General features: G+C 36.9%; 2 protein-coding genes across 3 annotated transcripts in view; one reads left to right on the top strand and one right to left on the bottom strand.

The window, feature by feature from the left end:
* Positions 1–193: 193 nt before the first annotated feature.
* On the top strand, positions 194–16,398 carry LOC124632494. Of its 2 annotated transcripts, none has more exons than XM_047167350.1 (8): positions 194–658; positions 9,564–9,794; positions 11,281–11,462; positions 11,600–11,737; positions 12,323–12,443; positions 13,355–13,480; positions 13,662–13,800; positions 14,056–16,398. In XM_047167350.1, exons 1-8 carry the CDS (start codon positions 651–653, stop codon positions 14,206–14,208), a joined length of 1,098 nt encoding a protein of 365 aa, XP_047023306.1. In that variant the 5' UTR covers positions 194–650; the 3' UTR covers positions 14,209–16,398. The 2 variants fall into 2 exon arrangements, with proteins under 2 accessions (XP_047023306.1, XP_047023307.1); XM_047167351.1 differs by having other exon boundaries at positions 203–658; positions 9,564–9,782.
* The window catches only part of LOC124632492 (cytoplasmic dynein 2 heavy chain 1), a 65,046-nt gene continuing 63,041 nt past the window's right edge, over positions 15,084–17,088 (bottom strand). Inside the window, exon 76 of the mRNA XM_047167347.1 lies at positions 15,084–16,910. Within this exon, the coding sequence (XP_047023303.1) occupies positions 16,743–16,910 (168 nt within the window). The 3' untranslated portion in view covers positions 15,084–16,742. The remainder of the gene's footprint in view (positions 16,911–17,088) is intronic.

The raw sequence follows: 17,088 nt of genomic DNA, 5'->3' as shown, positions 1-17,088 counted from the left end.
TTACCTCATTGATTTTTCAATTAGCTTGAAAATAATAAAACAAAGAAACCGACACACATAAACATTTAATTTAATTTTTACAGTCGACAACATTGGGTTCTTGTCTCAACTTGCTGTCTGTCAAACAGAAAAATAGATGCTGCTTTTGATTATGTTTTGATTGGGTGTTCTGCCTGTAGCAAGCTTCAGGCTTGAGCATCTGTTTGTTATTTCTTTCTGTCGTATCCAAATAAATAGAGACAGATAGCTAAGTACAAGTCGCAACCTGTTCACTTCTCGGCTTCTACTCCGTTGTTGTTTACCAAAATATGTTAAATGTCATGTCATTTCCCAGTTTGAAGTTTTCGGTTTCGCGTGTCGGTAGCCCCATGCGTATTGCAAATAATTTAGCTAAAGACGAATTATTATTTATATGCTATAGTAAGTCCTGTATAAAACCCTCTCCGACTGGGCTTCATTATGGACAGACTCGTTTTATCATAAGTTTCGCGAAGTTGTGCAGTGGTGTAGATAAGTTCTGTAACCGAGAGGGTTTAGTTTAATTATCCAGTGTATTGTGTTTTTCCCAATCACATGTGCATACCGGAGCTTAATTGCATGCCAGAGACAGTTGTGACTTGATTGGACAGGAACAAATTATAGACTCAAAAATGTTGAGGTAAGTAAATTTTTTTACCTGTACACTGTTATTTCTCGCACCTAACTATATTATATACTGGTAATTTATGATATTATTAAAGAATAAGTTAGGGATATAATTATTTTCTATCATGTGATATTTATATTATCTCAAGCTTGTGTAGAAGTTTCTAGCTGATTTGTAGGGAATTGGGTCAGTGTCATCATGGGATGGTATTAGCGCAAAAGCAGAGTGGACCAAAAAGTTCTCATTTATAATCAACTTATGTTGGGAACTCTTTAAGTCAATGCATGCAACGTCAGCAATGTTGTCTAAAATTATTTCATACATTAATGTTGTAAAGAGGTTTTTTGTACCCTGGAAGCTCAAGAAGTACTGAACCGATTTCAAAAATTCTTCCCCTGCTATGAAGGTACACCATCCCTGGGTTACATAGGCAATATTTTATCCAGGTTTGGGGAGTTTCTACTGGATACTGGTGATATCACGATAAATAGGTAGTAAATATACAGAAATGTTTAACATACGCTAAGCTCAGTATTAACACTTCAAAAGAATTTATGCGTCAGTCACTGAAGAGTGAGAAACAGTCCATTCCTTGTCAGTGTGTCATCTTTTTAGGAACTGACTGAAAGTCTTGCTTAAAAAAGAGGGTATACCATCATTTCTATTATTGTCCTTAACAAATGTTATTATTATGTAATAAACAGTAATGTGTATGACCTGAAATTGATGTCAATTACTTAAATTTCTTTACAAATTAGGTACTAGCCTTTTTCACAATCTAGCCCAGTACATATTACTTAAAAGATAATGACATGTGTTTATTTATGAGCTTAGGTTACACAGCTGACAAGTATGAGTTTTTGTATTTAATTTCATAACTACCTACAAAAAATTGTGAAATGAGACTATCTACATTTTCTTCTACAGCTAAATTCTAACAGAGTTTTGTAGTAGCCACTGTAACATTTACCAACATGAGTGGGCTATGAGAAGATTGCCTACAAAACTTCTTTAACTATGAAGCAAGAATTTTCATGTATCCTACTTTGTGTATTCATAGTTTTCATTTCACACATTCTCTGCCCTGGTTATGCATGTTGTAGAGTGCAGTGTGGAAAATATTTTAACTTCAGAGATATTGCTACTCAGCTCTCACCAAGATATTTAACATCCCATTATATCTTGGTGCTGTGACAAGGTTATATCGCGACTGGTCCGTTGCGAGATTGGTAACAATTGAGCCTCTTTACACCCCAGGTTTTCATTTCCCTGCTTGCTGGTAAAACTGGGCTTTAGAGCTTAGGTCTTCCTAAGTCCATGAACTAATTGTTTTTATGGATTTTTTACCTCCCCTTGCCCATTATGAGATTTCTGCAAGGCATTCTGTTATCTCATCAACATAACAAAGAGCTTCTGCTTTGTTGCAATTGGATAAAAGTAAACTGCCCTCTTCAATATGCAATTATCATTTGACCACATTTTCCATATATTAGGTCTTACTCTTATTATCTTCTAGAGATCGTTTTTAGGGTTCTGTACCCAAAGGGTAAAACGGGACCCTATTGTTTTCGCTCCTCTGTCCGTCCGTCTGTCACCAGGCTTTATCTCATGAACCGTGATAGTTAGAGAGCTGAAATTTTCACAGATGATGTATTTTTGTTGCCGCTATAACAACAAATAAAAAATGAAAACTAGAATTAAATACATATTTTGGGGGGCTCCAATACAACAAACGCGATTTTTTTTGTCCGTTTTGTAAATAATGGCACGGAACCCTTCCTGCGCGCGTCCGACTCGCACTTGGCCGGTTTTTTTATATGTCAGAGGAACACGGTGTACAGTTGTGTTGTGCCTGGTTGCCTAAAGACATAAACACGTACCGAATACAGATCTGTCTGACGCATCTACCTAGCAGGCATAGCTGCAAGCTCATGGATCGCTCAGATAACAGTTAAAACCGTATCTTCGTTTGTTCTTCATTAAATTTCAGCAGTTGCTCAATAGGCAGGCGGATCCGTATGTATTATGCTTTATATGCTTCACGAAACTATATCGGCGTTTCAGTATTATTTTTTGGGGTTCCTTACGTAAAGGTTTAGCCGAAGAACAAAAAAAGATCAGTGGGTCGTCTTAGGGGGAAAGATCACGAAAATCTAATTTTCACAGATGATGCATTATTGTTGCCGCTATAAAAATAAACAGGTACCTACTCAAAACGCATCATTCAACAAAATGCGCAGTCAAACATCGTCCTCTAACAATGATCAGTGGTCGTTGGCTTATTCATCTGGCTTCTCTCCCGCGCCGCGTCTACGCCTTTCTTTTCGCTATCTAATCTAACTTCAGCCTGGCTATTAATCATTATCCTTATGCTTTTTTATTGAATATCGTGGTAGGATTCTATTCTACTGATTCTTTGTTTATTTTTGCAAAGTTTGCATCTAGTTCAAGTTGAGATTTCACAGACACGCATTGCCAATAACTTAATAAATAAACATATGGGCAAAGAAAGAAATGATATACCTATATCTGCAATTGTTAAACACTTATCAATCATGAGTATATGAGTATCTATTAGCAATTCTTCCTATAAACATTTAAAGTAGGTACATCATCGATTCATCTTTTAATCAGTATTGCCGCCCACGGAACTGAACGTAGTCAGCTCCGAGTTCCATGTAGCAGTTTCCCAGCTTTGGGTAGCAACATCTGACTCTTCATATTTGCGTGTTCGGGGAATCCAAAAATTCTAAAACCTATCACTATACAATCTCACAAAGAGAATAGGCCTGTGTTAATGTATATTGTGCTTTTTTATTTACTGTTCCTACTCGTTAGTAGAAAAATATAGACTTGCTAGATTCCGCTCAGCATCTCGTCCACGTCTCCTGGGAGCAGTTCATAGCACTTCCACTACCAGGAGTCGCCTATCTCTGTAGCTGGGGTACTTTATCCTTATCAACAATAGGAATAGCCGTCTCACAGAGTTCAAACTCACTTTCATAGTTATGATATACCTAAGTAAGGGTACTACTTCATAATTATCTAATTGAGCTTTGAAATTAATTAACCTTTTCAATATCCATTGATATTATGTACATGGATTAAAGTCTAAAGATCGCCGAATTCTTATTGTTGAAGACAACAAAGAGTCATTCTGATTTGTGTTCAGCCTCAAAAAATCTATTTATCTTTCAGTCTAGTAAAGGTGGAATAAATAAGTATTGCACGTTATTGCGTCACCCATAATCATTTAACCTTGTGCAGCTTGATATAAGTATCATTATCCTTCGTCCTTGCGACTTATTCCCTTGTAAATCCTAACATGCGTGTATCGGCAGTTCGTCCTGCTCTCGCACTTGTTTTGTTTCAATTTCGTTCGTTTTGCTTTTCAATCGTATCACACCGCGCTTGGCACTCGCAAACCGGATCGTGACTCATTCCCTATTTCACATAACTGGAGGCAAGCGGCTAGTGCATCCTAACAAAAACAAAAGTAAAATTTCTCATACGCGAAAGGTTAGAGACAGGGGTATACCGTATTTTTTTTCTTTAGTGTGTATGGATGGATAACTTCGACGACCATCATACCTAGTAAATAAGCTAAAGCTTGGCATAGCCAGCAATATCGCAGCAATATCGGGGTCGGCATCCGATCTAGTTTTCTGGATTCTAAAAACTAAATGTAAAATATCTATTATAATCTAAAAGATAAAGGTAAATGACCCTAACGATGGTCAACTATCTTCAAATTACATCTAGTACAGAGGCTGTAAGAGCTTTTCAAAGCTCGAATGTAAATTGCTGTGACAGTTCATCGATCCGATCGGGTTGTGCACTTGTTACTTAGCCCTAGCTCCTCTTATGGAAGCACCAGCTACACACTGTTGTGCACTAATTCTGAGTCAGTGTCGAACGAGTGGCCTTAACCTAATTTTTATTCCCGCAATCATGCGATGACTGCCGGATATCAATTGAAGAATTTGAGAAAAATTACAGAAACTGAATTGCTGGGATTTCCAGAGTCAGTGTGACTTTTAGTCAGTTTTCCTTGTTTTTTCTTGTGTACATTTCTGGTAAAAATCATACGTTATTTTTGTCAGACCACTCAGACACATGAATAAAGAAAATGTTTCCCCACTATCCCTTTTGATGAATAATTGTTACTTTTATGATTAGAATATCGAAAAGCTAATAATTATGCAGATATACATTTTGGACATAATTTTCTAATAACTTTCTAACTAAACCAATGGGTAATAAATAAGTAGCTACTGCAAACGTAAACAGATAACAGAAAGGCTAAGGGACTACACACACTTATTCAGCTCTATTCGCGTTTCGCTGAATGGTTTTGGTCACACTTATTCAGCTCTACTTCTATCAGCGGCGTACAGCGGCGTAAGAGTGCGTACGGCGCTGAATATGCTGCGAAGACGGTCAGCTGAGCTTTTTTTTTTATTTGTGTCAACATGTATGTAACTTCGTTTTTTAAAAAAACTCTAATTTATGGAATCTTTTTTTTATTTTTAAATAGTGTATAGATTGAAATTAACGAAAATTAAGTTGGAACGCCAAAAATATAGCTAGAATAATAAATATCTGAATACATAATGGAAAAACCGGCCAAGTGCGAGTCGGACTCGTGCACGAAGGGTTCCGTAAATTACAGTTAAATCAACCTATCTCAAAAACTATAAGAGATACTTTGATCAAACCAAAAATCGTTGAAAGAGTTAATTAGCATGCATCACCTCTATTTTTTTTAGAATTTTATACCCCGTAGTTATAAAAATAGAGGGGGGGGGGGACATACTTTTTACGACTTTGAGAGCTGATATCTCAAAAACCGTTCACTTTAAGAAAAATGTTTTTTCGAAAACTTTATATCATTTTAAAAGACCTTTCCATTGATACCCCACACGGGTATGTACATCGAAAAAAAAAATTTCATCCCTCAGTTACATGTATGGGGGGCCCCACCCCCAATTCTTTTTTTTACTATTTAGTGTCATATTTTTGTAGCGGTTCATACAACACATATTCCCATCAAATTTCATCACTGTAGTACTTATAGTTTCCGAGTAAATCGGCTGTGACAGACGGACAGACGGACAGACGGACAGACGGACATGACGAAACTATAAGGGTTCCGTTTTTGCCATTTTGGCTACGGAACCCTAAAAAGCTATGTGATCACTTCCAGAATGTGACTCTATTGAGTATGATTTTAACAAAAAACTACTCAAAATATTATTAATATTTTTATTACTAATTAAAGAAAGCAATCTTGTCAAAAGGAGAGAAAACACAAAACACGACAATTCTTTGATTCGTTTTATAACAAAAATCAAACTTCAATTTCAATTATGTGACTTTTGATGCACATCGGATATTAATTTTTAAAATATTAAGCTATAATAAAAATATATTTCTGCAGTGATCCCTAGTTATGAATCAAAATTAAATTCCTGTCCATCGAGCGAAAACAGAACAAAACAGTATTTTATAAAGAATTTTAAATCTTTTTTTGTTTAAAATAAAAAACAGGGACAGTCACACCACTGAACGCCTGAAAAGGATAAAGCTTCATCTACATGGACGCTATTATTATAATTATGTAATATTCCAGATCAACATTTAATAATAATCAAGAAATACTATATAATACTATATCTTTTTAATAATGGAACAAATAATAACAAAAAAATATTGTACCTCGTTTACATAAAGATTGTAAACATGAATAAAATAAAATTGATCCCCACAGAAAACTATTATTCTGAATTTCTGAAACAACACCACTGTTTTCCATGTAAACTTAACTTTATAGGATCAATCATGTTGTGACTTTGAGCTCAGCCCGTATGTGACCATAGATTTGGTCACAAAACGGAAGTCACATTTTCATACTTGCCGATTAAAAAAAAAATATAAAAAAATATTTGTGGTTCTTTTCCATTTGATGTCAGTTTAAATAGTAACTTAAAGAAATGGCGGTTTCTAGAAATAAACAGCAATCCTAATATTTGGTTACGCTGTAGTAAAATTCAAACACATATCTGAACATAAATTCTGTTCTTGTACGGGGCTAGCAACAAAACGTCTACGTTCCTCAAAGTCCTTTTGACTTTAATAGTAAAGTAAAGTAAAACGCAGTAGTATGTTTAAGTAGTGCCTGTTTCAAAGTATTAGGACCCAAAAATTGTGGCTTAAAGTACTATAAAATGCGGTCACAATACTGAATGTTCAGGGTGGATCAAAATTTCATCATCGTAATTTTATACGTTTTTTTATGTAAATAAGCCAGAATATTACAAATGAATTGATGAATATTATTAAATGATGACATTTAGGAACTAAACCCCTTAAAAAAAGTATATCGTCCGCAGAAAAATCGCTAAATATTCTTGATCCAATCATACAAATTCAGCTGGGGACAAGCAAAAAAAGCCTACTCCTGTTTATTTAAATGCTGTTAAAACAAAATAATGAATTATTAGAACAGAAACTAAAATAATAAATTAAAATTAAATGTATTTTCCTTGGTCCAGTATCTTTATCGCGACATTGGTACCCCAATTAAAACAAAATAATACTAAATTCAAAGAGAATGATACTCATAATGATTACGTTATACTTATAATAAATCAAATCTATCCAGGAGCTATGCAGGTTGCAACTTGTCGACAAGGAGTTGAGAGCCATACGTGTGCAGCGCTGTTCCGCCCCATTCAGCGTCGAACGAGGCGGAACAGCGCTGAATGCGGCAGATCAGCGCTGATCTCCATCTAAAGCACTCGCATGATAAAAACACATTTGTTCTCATTTTATACTTGTTTGCCGCGAAAGCTGAATACACGCGGAAAGCTGAATGGATGCGTACGCGTCTCCATACAAAGTCGTTGTTTTCTATGGACATAAGCTGAATAGAGCTGAATAAGTGTGAGTAGTCCCTAATTATGAAAAGGACCCGAAAACTTTGGTTCAAGACCAAATTTTGGGTCAAAATAGGTCAAATTGTTGTGCGTTTATGTCTTCTTATTGCTAGTGTAGCTTAGATTACATATTTCTTATTTCAATTGTTTTGTTTCTCTAGCTGTCCACATTCAAATGTCCGTGTTATATTAAGCCTCATGCCCTCCCACTGAGGAACTTCTACCTATTTGTGCCTACTCGTTAGTGAGCCAAGGTCAATAGACATTAAGATTTTTAAAGCTTAGTAATCGATTTAAAATAAAATGAGTCAAAACTACCGGAGGGACAAACAAGATATTAATTACAAATTCTTAGTCGGTAGGTAATCTGTGTTGATCGTAATACACCCAAGACCTTGAACATGGTATCGCATCCGTCTAACGGTGCTTTCATTTTCAAGGTTAACTACCTACATAACATGTGCACCTTTCACGAGAATATGGATTTGCATTTTCCTTGTTCTTTTAACGACATTGGTCGCCTCTCGAGGTTTTATGCATCTCTTTCATATTATGGCCATCTGCATTTATTTGACCAAAAGTTACTTGGCTTTCGACTTTCCTCTGATCCTCGCCAGCCACTTCATCATCAGCTTTTCATACACAATTTTAGTCAGGTCCCTAACCTGTAGCAATCTATCGGCTTTAATTAGTTATCTAGAAAGGCACTATAGCACAGATTACATTAACTATAGGCTAGAAAGGGCACGATCATTCACTTATAACACACATAACAGTGACTTGGTTACGCTAATTTTTTTATTAATAGTTCATGAGATGCAGCAGTGCACGTGTTATAATCGCGCTGTGCAAAGGATTTCTCTTGTCTGTCATTGCGTTACATATTTAATTACTAATGCCTGCATTGCTACAATTAATTGCGTAGTGGTAACTACGCATCATTTATCGGATAAATAAATATAACTCTAGAGAGGCTCTATTTTGTTCGAAAGCGTAGTAAAATTAATTTACTAATGTTCGTACAGATTTCGATTTCGTTTAAAAACTGAATTGATAAATAACTCCATTACCCAGTTTCATCGAGTCATTGACCTGCACAAAATGTGTCTTTTTAATGATTATGTATCAATTAGGTATTTTACATAATCGTATGTTTTAGACAAAGATTGCGTCATGTCCAAATTGGATGTTTGAAGCAGGTCGGTCTGTTGCGGGCGTGCTTTGTATTTAGAATAAATTAAAATAGTCCGGTGAATAAGCGACTGACGAGTCTGCGCTGAGCTACTCGCACATAGGTGACCGTATGAACAGAATCTCTCACTCTGCCTTCAGTGTGGGTTTTGAACATTGAGATTTTTCACTTGTCTGGATCTAGTTAGCTTAGACAAATAAAATTATCGCGGAGAAAACTTAGGCATTCGTTTGATTATACGATAAAATTAAAAAGCTTCGTATCTGATATTCTAATCGGGATAAACCATAATTATTTACGTGAGCACGTTTTAAGTACTTATTTAATTTCCATTTACTGTTTTTGGTCAATTAAACGAACAAAGTTATGCTAAGTTAGGATTACGATTGTTGTTTCTGCATGACTCATAAAAATCAGCGGTCATACGTTATCAATCGAGTAAATCGTCCTACTGGTCACACCGGTCATCTGTTCTTAGAAATTGTGATCAAATGGCGCGACGATTCCGGTAATTAGACAAAACGGACTACCTACGCATCTTTGACCGTCATCACGCTCCTTTTGTAATTATCAAGTTTCTTATAAATAAATATCGTGATGATTTGACTTTGCCTCCGCTTACTAACTTTAACTGGTTTTAGACTACCTCTTACTAACATATTAGGTATGAGACTACACAACGACTTCCCAAAACAAATGACTCAGTTCTTAAATTGTAAAGAGATTACATGTTTAATAATTGTTAAGTCGCAAGGGCCCCATTGAATAGAAAGTGTGTTTGTTTCAGAACGCTGCTGGTGCTATGTGCAGCGGCGCTGTGCTTGCCGGTGCATGGCCAGCCGGTGTCCTGCAAGGAAGAGGGGCACTGCTACGAAGGCTACTACTGCGAGACCGGCACAGAAATCTGCCGGGAGTGCCTCTCTTGCGAGGACCTCAAGAGGGAACCCCCTCTCGCGGCCATTAAATGCATCAAATCCGTCGCGGAATGCGGCTCCTGTTTCAAGGGGTTAGTACACTGGTCAGTCTGCGTCATTTCATTGCTAGATTGCTACTGACATATTTTTGGCTTTTCCCATTGATATCATTTACCGTACCTATGTACTTCATTGAAAAATTTGAATGTATCTGGTTATGGACTTCCTGTCATTAATGATGAATAAATTGTTCATGAAAATCATCAACATTCATAATCCAAAATAGCTAACTTACCTACTTAGTGGAGAAGTACTCGATGAAAAAATATCAAAACAATTAGAATGATCGTAAATCAGAGTAATGCTGTTTTTGATGAGCCTCAAAATGGTTGGTTCTACATGGGTTAGTTACTGTTTTACGTTATACTTACCTACCTACAGGCTGTACTTGGTGTGGGATGTGATAATTTACTTGCGAGTTAGATGTGTCACGCTAATTAGCTGACGTCCGTATTGTACAAGCGTGCGTACTGTTACAGGGTTACAGATAACGAATTGATGTTTTAGTTAGATAAACAAACCGAGACAGTAACCAATACTCGTAATAAAATTATAATATAAACGTTGTTAACATGGACACGGTGACGGAGACTATTAGAATACCTAGCGCTTATTTATTACACGTGTTATTTTATTATTATTGTCATATTACCCGATTACCCTACATCATGTAATGTTGCGCAATATTATTCAATATTCATACTAGTTTTTTTAACACGACTTCGTATAGGTAAATAGTATTACAAGACTTGACTTCGAGGAAGTCGCGTCGCTATTCAAATCAAACTTCACCTTGTTTCGCATATTTTATTACTTATCTGAAGAATCTTCACAATGAACTTTATCTAACCCAAGCTGTGTTTTTGAGTATGACGCACAATAAAAGCTTGAAGAAGGGTTTTTATACTTATTTTTAGAGACACTGAAATTCTGCATCAATTGCAACACACACACAAGAATTATCGCGAAATGATGTCCACATTTCGCATATCGCGAAATGATGACTTCGAGGAAGTCGCGTCGCTATTCAAATCAAACTTCACCTTGTTTCGCATATTTTATTACTTATCTGAAGAATCTACACAATGAACTTTATCTAACCCAAGCTGTGTTTTTGAGTATGACGCACAAGAAAAGCTTGAAGAAGGGTTTTTATACTTATTTTTAGAGACACTGAAATTCTGCATCAATTGCAACACACACAAATGTGGTCATCATTTCGCGATAATTCCTGTGTAAGTGGGAAGTAAGTGGGAAAGCCCGTGCAGAATCAGAAATGGGCATTTACGTTAAGATTTTTCTATTTCTTTATGTTTCAAACCTCAAATGCTTGAGTATTTGCCAGTCTTGACACTTTTGGCTGACTACTGTCTGAATTTACTTGGCTAATTTAGGATAGATAAGTACTTGGTTCATGGTGATATGAAATTATCATACTGCGGGTCTGTGGGTACCAACAGATTTGTGTGTCGTTTTAATACAGCTGTCTAAGATTGTGACGTCATCTAAAGTTCGTATTCTCTCTCGCAGGCTGGTGGTGGACCCGCGGGGGAACGTGAACGCGGAGTGCGTGCCCCCTGACACTTCAGACCTGGAGGGAACGCCCTCCTACGTGTGGCTACTCATCAGCATCGCAATACTGCTGTTCTTAGTGGTCGTCGTGGGCATTATCGTATATCTACTTCGCTATCCCGAGATCTTTAAGACCGCCGGTAAGTACAATTACTGAGAAGGCTCATTGTTTTCTGTTGTCACAAACAAGAAGCGACACGTTCGCTTTAACAGGAACAATGCCTTATTTTGTGTGCTATTTAATCCTACAACAGGTTCGTTCCTGTGATTATTTCAGGTTCGAACCAGTCTAGTACCGTGACGGCGCGCATCACGGCGACCGCTCCCGAAGCACCTCCGCCCTACAACCCGCTGCCGCAGGCGCCATATCTTTCACCAGCTTATACTGATCTCGAGCCAACATCTTATAATGAAGGTTAGTTTATAGCTGTAGCTCTATGTCATTCTAAGCAAGCTAATAATTTGCATAATATTCGAAAAGCTATCTTCAGCTTGTTAGTTGCTGCAGTATTACCTGCTGCAGGATTGTTCGAAAGAGTTACCGCAGCCCTTGTGCATAAAACACCTACGAAGGAACATGATGGGTTTTAGTTAGGGCTGCCATCCGTCCGGGTTTCCCCGGATTTGTCCTCGTTTGGAGGCCGTCCGGGGGCCGTCCGGGCGGGGTTTCAAGAAGTGTCCGGGGAAAACCCGGACACTTTTCATGTAAGGAAGCACCTCATTGAATTTAAGTATATGTTAATAGTAAAGGGATTACAAATTAGGTTCGGGGGAAAAATGCGATTTACGCCAAATGTCCGGGTTTTTTTTAATGTTTGTCCGGGTTTGGCGAAATTCGAGATGGCAGCCCTAGTTTTAGTCAGTAAGAGTCTTACACTCCCTCACGCTGCTAACCCACAGCGGGAGGAGCCATTTCATTATTTTCCATAAAATTTACCATTAAAAAAAACTTGTTATTATCATGTATGAGTTAGTTATACTAATATGTTGTTTGTTAAAGATGAACAGTTCATCAAGCACTCGCCGTCCCCACGGCCGCAAGATTCGCGGGAGTCTGCGGGTAACCAGGCCGCCAGGGTCTACGAGAAACCCATTTACGAACGGGAATTGCCACCTCCAAGGTATGTTGACAAAATTTTATTTTTAATCTAGTAGCTTAGTCTTCTTTGACATCATCAGGAAAAAAAAATACACTTCGATCTATTATTTATCAAATTATCTTAACAGGTCTTTCCAAGGAATGGACTGTCATCAGGTCAGTCATTAGGTACTATCCAGCACCTAGTTTATCTGTAAAATATTAATTGCACAAGTTTTGCAAACTTGGGATTTATTTGGTTATTGTCCCACTGCAGAGCTACGAATGAGTGTTAATCACATCTATGTAAAGTTTTGTGTTTCACAAAGGTTTAGGTGTATTGTGCTGCGTCATGTATCTTATACCAATAACTACCACTGCACTGGCGCACATGAGTCTCAATCTGCTTTAAAACCGTACTATTAATGTATCAACCAGAATAGTTCTTGCTCGATAAGGAACGGTGCGAGACAGCGTTAGCATAAGACCCAATCTAGTGCTCACTCATAGTACACGATTCCATCATGTAGCTTGTTCTTTTTTATTTTACATTACTGGTAAAGATGGTTTCTGCTAAAGTAGAGGAAACGTCTGTTCACAATTCAACAATGTTCACACGAGTGTTGCTTCTTGTGCTATATTATACTTTTTGAATGATATTAGGTGTAGTAAGTAGCAAATATAGTTATTTGAGGAAGTCAATAAGGAATTCTCACGATAAGGCCTCTCACTTATCCTTTCGATCCGTTAATCTTATATCAATCAAGTACATAGGTACATATTTAGATTTCACCAAAAACGCCTGGCCTTGGTACAACAGATAAATAATGATAATTTATTTATTATCAATGATATTGTTCTTGCATATGTACATTTGTTTCATTTCCTAATTTATCGAAATAGTAGAACAGTGTCGTCATCATATTTTTATTGTATAATTTATTTTGTTTATAGCCCTGAGTCTCCTCTGCCGGAATATACTGAGACGGAGACTATGACCGTGCCTGTCAAGGATGAGGACACGATTCCTAGCCCGTGGACACCCGGCGGCTCCACCAGTAATGGAGATGTCAATGCCAAGTATGTTGCTTTCATTGTATATCTTCTAACAAGAATGGTTATATTTTTGGCACAACTGTAATTAAAAATGGCTTGATCGTGCTGTTAATTTATATACTTAGGGTGTTTGGAAGGTCGATGCTTATCCCTTATTGATATGTAACTGATTCTGTTGACTAATGTGTAATATGTGTTGGTGCAGCGTGGTGGGCGCGAGCAGCTCGGGCGGCACGGCGGGAGCGGCGGGCGAGGCGGGCGCGGCGCTGCCGGCGCTGCTGGCGGCGGCGCGCAGCACCACGCTCATCGAGCCCTCGCCCGCCAAGCGCCTCTGTGTGCGATGGGTCAGTACCTACTCACTTATACGCTCACTCACTTTCATTCACAACATTAGACTCGAATGATATGCCTTGTATAGCTCACGTTAAACAATCCCTAAGTTTCATTTTGAGTGTAATGTGGCGTGATGCAACCCAAGAAACGCGACTCTTGATAAACTATAGTTTTATAACATGACGACAATTACTGCATTCCACATTGATACTCAGCACCCTCGTCCCTTACAACAGCACGCTTGAACTATTTTTTTTTGTTTTTAGGATTCTGTCAACAACCGAAATCGTGAGAACAACTCGTGCAGCGACAGCAGTCAGAGCAGTCACCCGCGGTCACCATCTCCCAGCCAAGGCGGGCCGCCATACAGCTTCATCACGCAGATCACAAATGTGGTGCAAATTAACACCAACAAGTAACGCCACTCCGCCTTGTACTCGACCTAAGTACGACTCATGTCGACTGGTGCTCGTTGTAGTCAAATGAATCCTATGTACTTTGTAAAATAATAGTTAAAGTTACTAGATACTTAAAACGCCGTGCACCTCTCCTTGTCAGTTGTACTTAACTGTGCTAAATGTAATTTATAGGAAATGACTTATTTTCGAATGGCTATTTTACACGAAGTCGTCAGTCATTACAAAGTTTAATCAGCAAATATTTAATTTTGCTGTTTGCTGTACCATGTTGTTGTAGAAAGCCATACTAGTCTGTATAATACGGCGTTTTCCTCTGAGGAACGCGTCATTTATCATTTAAAGTTAGCCTTATTGTCGTTATAATGTAACAATTTGTGTCATTTCAATATTTTAGTTTATTATAAAAAAAAACAAAAAATTTTCAGAAAAAGTAAAAAAAACGACATTTAGCAGTAGGTAGGTATGTATATCAATGCTAGATTGATATTTATAAGGTGCCTTGTAAGGATTCTTACCCAATTTACTGTGATGTAGTTTTATATGCGTATATTTGTGCGTATAGAAATTCATGTTCGAGATCTGTGCGATCAATTCATGATCTCAGCAATATAATGTAATGAAAATCTTACTAACGCTAACTGTTGGTTGCTTAAACGATCGAGAGAGAGAGAGAAAAGACATTATTTATACTTGCTTGCTCAAGTTAAATTAATTTAGAAAATATTTGGATCTTTTGCTACAAGTCGTTTAAGAAACTATACTTGTAAGATTTTGTAGGTGTGATTCAGATGTGTACGAATATAAGGTGTTTGTTCGGCTTTAGAAATTGAAATGCGTTGGGCTCAAAATACCACTGAATAATTTAGCTCTTGAAATTAATATACATATAATGTAATAGTTTATTTCGCATAATATCTAAATATAAGCTTTGAAGGCTTAAAAGTTATCAAGATACAATGTTTTGGAAATAGTTAATTCTATTAGAGAAATGTTGTAAAAATGAAGTTCCTTTAGTTGTCGGCAAATTTAATTAAATCCAATATAATTCAGAATAAATGCGAAAGAGCTACCTCATGGTCGTTGCCGTTTCGTCGACACGCGTCATTTAAACATTCCAATTTTTTTCGTATTTGTACAAGCTAAGTTTCAATACCCTTTGGCAAAAGTTATAATCCTCCGAGATGTTGTCCTGACGTGCGTAAGTCATAAAATGCCAATGACCATGAGGCACTATGTCTTGTGGATTAACACAAATATTTTTTATTATATAAATAAATATACATAGGTATATCAATTTTAAAGAAAGAACGTGTGTGCCGTGTTAACAGTTGTGATAATATAGTTTAAATTGCAATTTTTATTGCCCTATTGCGCAAAGAAACATTTTACAGTTTGTGGAACTAGCAATAAATCGAATTTTAAAAAGATATAATTGATTATAATTACTTGCAAAAATCAGACAGATATTGAAGCAATCGAATAGATCGTTAAATCTACTCTGTTTGAATTTAAAATTACAATAAATATTTTGATGTTACTGAGCATTTTATATTGGTGTGATGTACAGAATTTAAAACTGCATTATTTTATACCTTGGAGAATGCAAACATAATTGAGTTTTGATTACGTCTGTTGATTTTAGATCAGATTTTCATCGTTATAATTTTTTTAGCATTTATCTGAAACCAGTGTGGGTAACTAATATCTTATGTTAAAGTATTCGAGTGTGCAACGTAAATTGCTTCCAATTATTATTTTAGTTAATTTGTTTTGCATGTTTTATTCTTTTACGATTCATAAGTGTGTTATATTTCTAGTGAATTACTTCAGTATGTTAAATGTGCAAAATATTTTTTTTAATACTACGCTAGTTGTACTATACTGTTCAGTAATGTCCCATTACCTAATATGTATTGCATTTGTTATTTAATATTTTACTATCAAGTTTGTATAAAACGATTTTTAAATACGAATAGCACTCTTAATTTCACTGCCTGATTCTTTTATATTTTATATAATGCTCATATTTACTTAGATATGTGTATAACTGAAAGCTGTGAAGCACTTATTAAAGTTACACACTGTTTTGTTAATTTTTACGTTAAGTCATTAATGAACTGTTGTCTCACTATTCATTAATGAGTTAAATGAGATTTAAGTTTCTTGTGAATAAAGTTATATGTACATAAATAATTGATGTTTTCTTTTTTTATATTTACAAATATACATAGACGAATTAAGATTGTATTTCTAATCTTTAGAAGGGCCGGTAAAAATGGGTTCTCCCGTCCACTTCTACTATCATATGCATGTAGTGATTTTGTAGTGGGATCTCCGAATATCGAAAATGAAGATAACGTTTTGGTTGTAGGTATTCTATTAATAAATAAGAAAAACAGCCGTTGAGGCAATTTATATGAAATTGATGGTGCACAACAAACATTAGGAATGTCTAAGCTAAAATTATTGAACTTAAAATTAGAATAATTCATAGTTATAGTGTGCAGTGGTGGTCGGCATGAGGCTTGTTCGGTCTAGTCGTGCGCGGCGATGAAGAGCGCGAGCGCGTGCAGCGCGGCGGCGTCGGGCTCGTAGTGCGGCGCCAGCGGGGCCCGCGCCTGCAGCACCAGCGCCGCGCGGGCCTCGTCCGCGTACAGCGGCACCTCCGCGCTGCGCTCCCACGCGCATGTGCTATCACCCTCCTGACAAATCGACACAAATCCTCTGTTACTCAAGCTGACAGTTAGCTTGTAGTTCCTTTTTATGTTATCAACACTGAACAAAAATAGTCTAGCTTCCAGCCCCACACATCACGGAGGAAGGGAGGATGAGCGGAGATGTTATAATAAGGCACGTAGGTCACGCGCATTTTGGCGTGCT

The sequence above is a fragment of the Helicoverpa zea genome, chromosome 8 (assembly GCF_022581195.2).
Source record: "Helicoverpa zea isolate HzStark_Cry1AcR chromosome 8, ilHelZeax1.1, whole genome shotgun sequence".
Lineage (NCBI taxonomy): Eukaryota > Metazoa > Arthropoda > Insecta > Lepidoptera > Noctuidae > Helicoverpa > Helicoverpa zea.
Note: the sequence above shows the minus strand (reverse complement) of the source record. Positions and strands in the feature narration are given on the sequence as shown.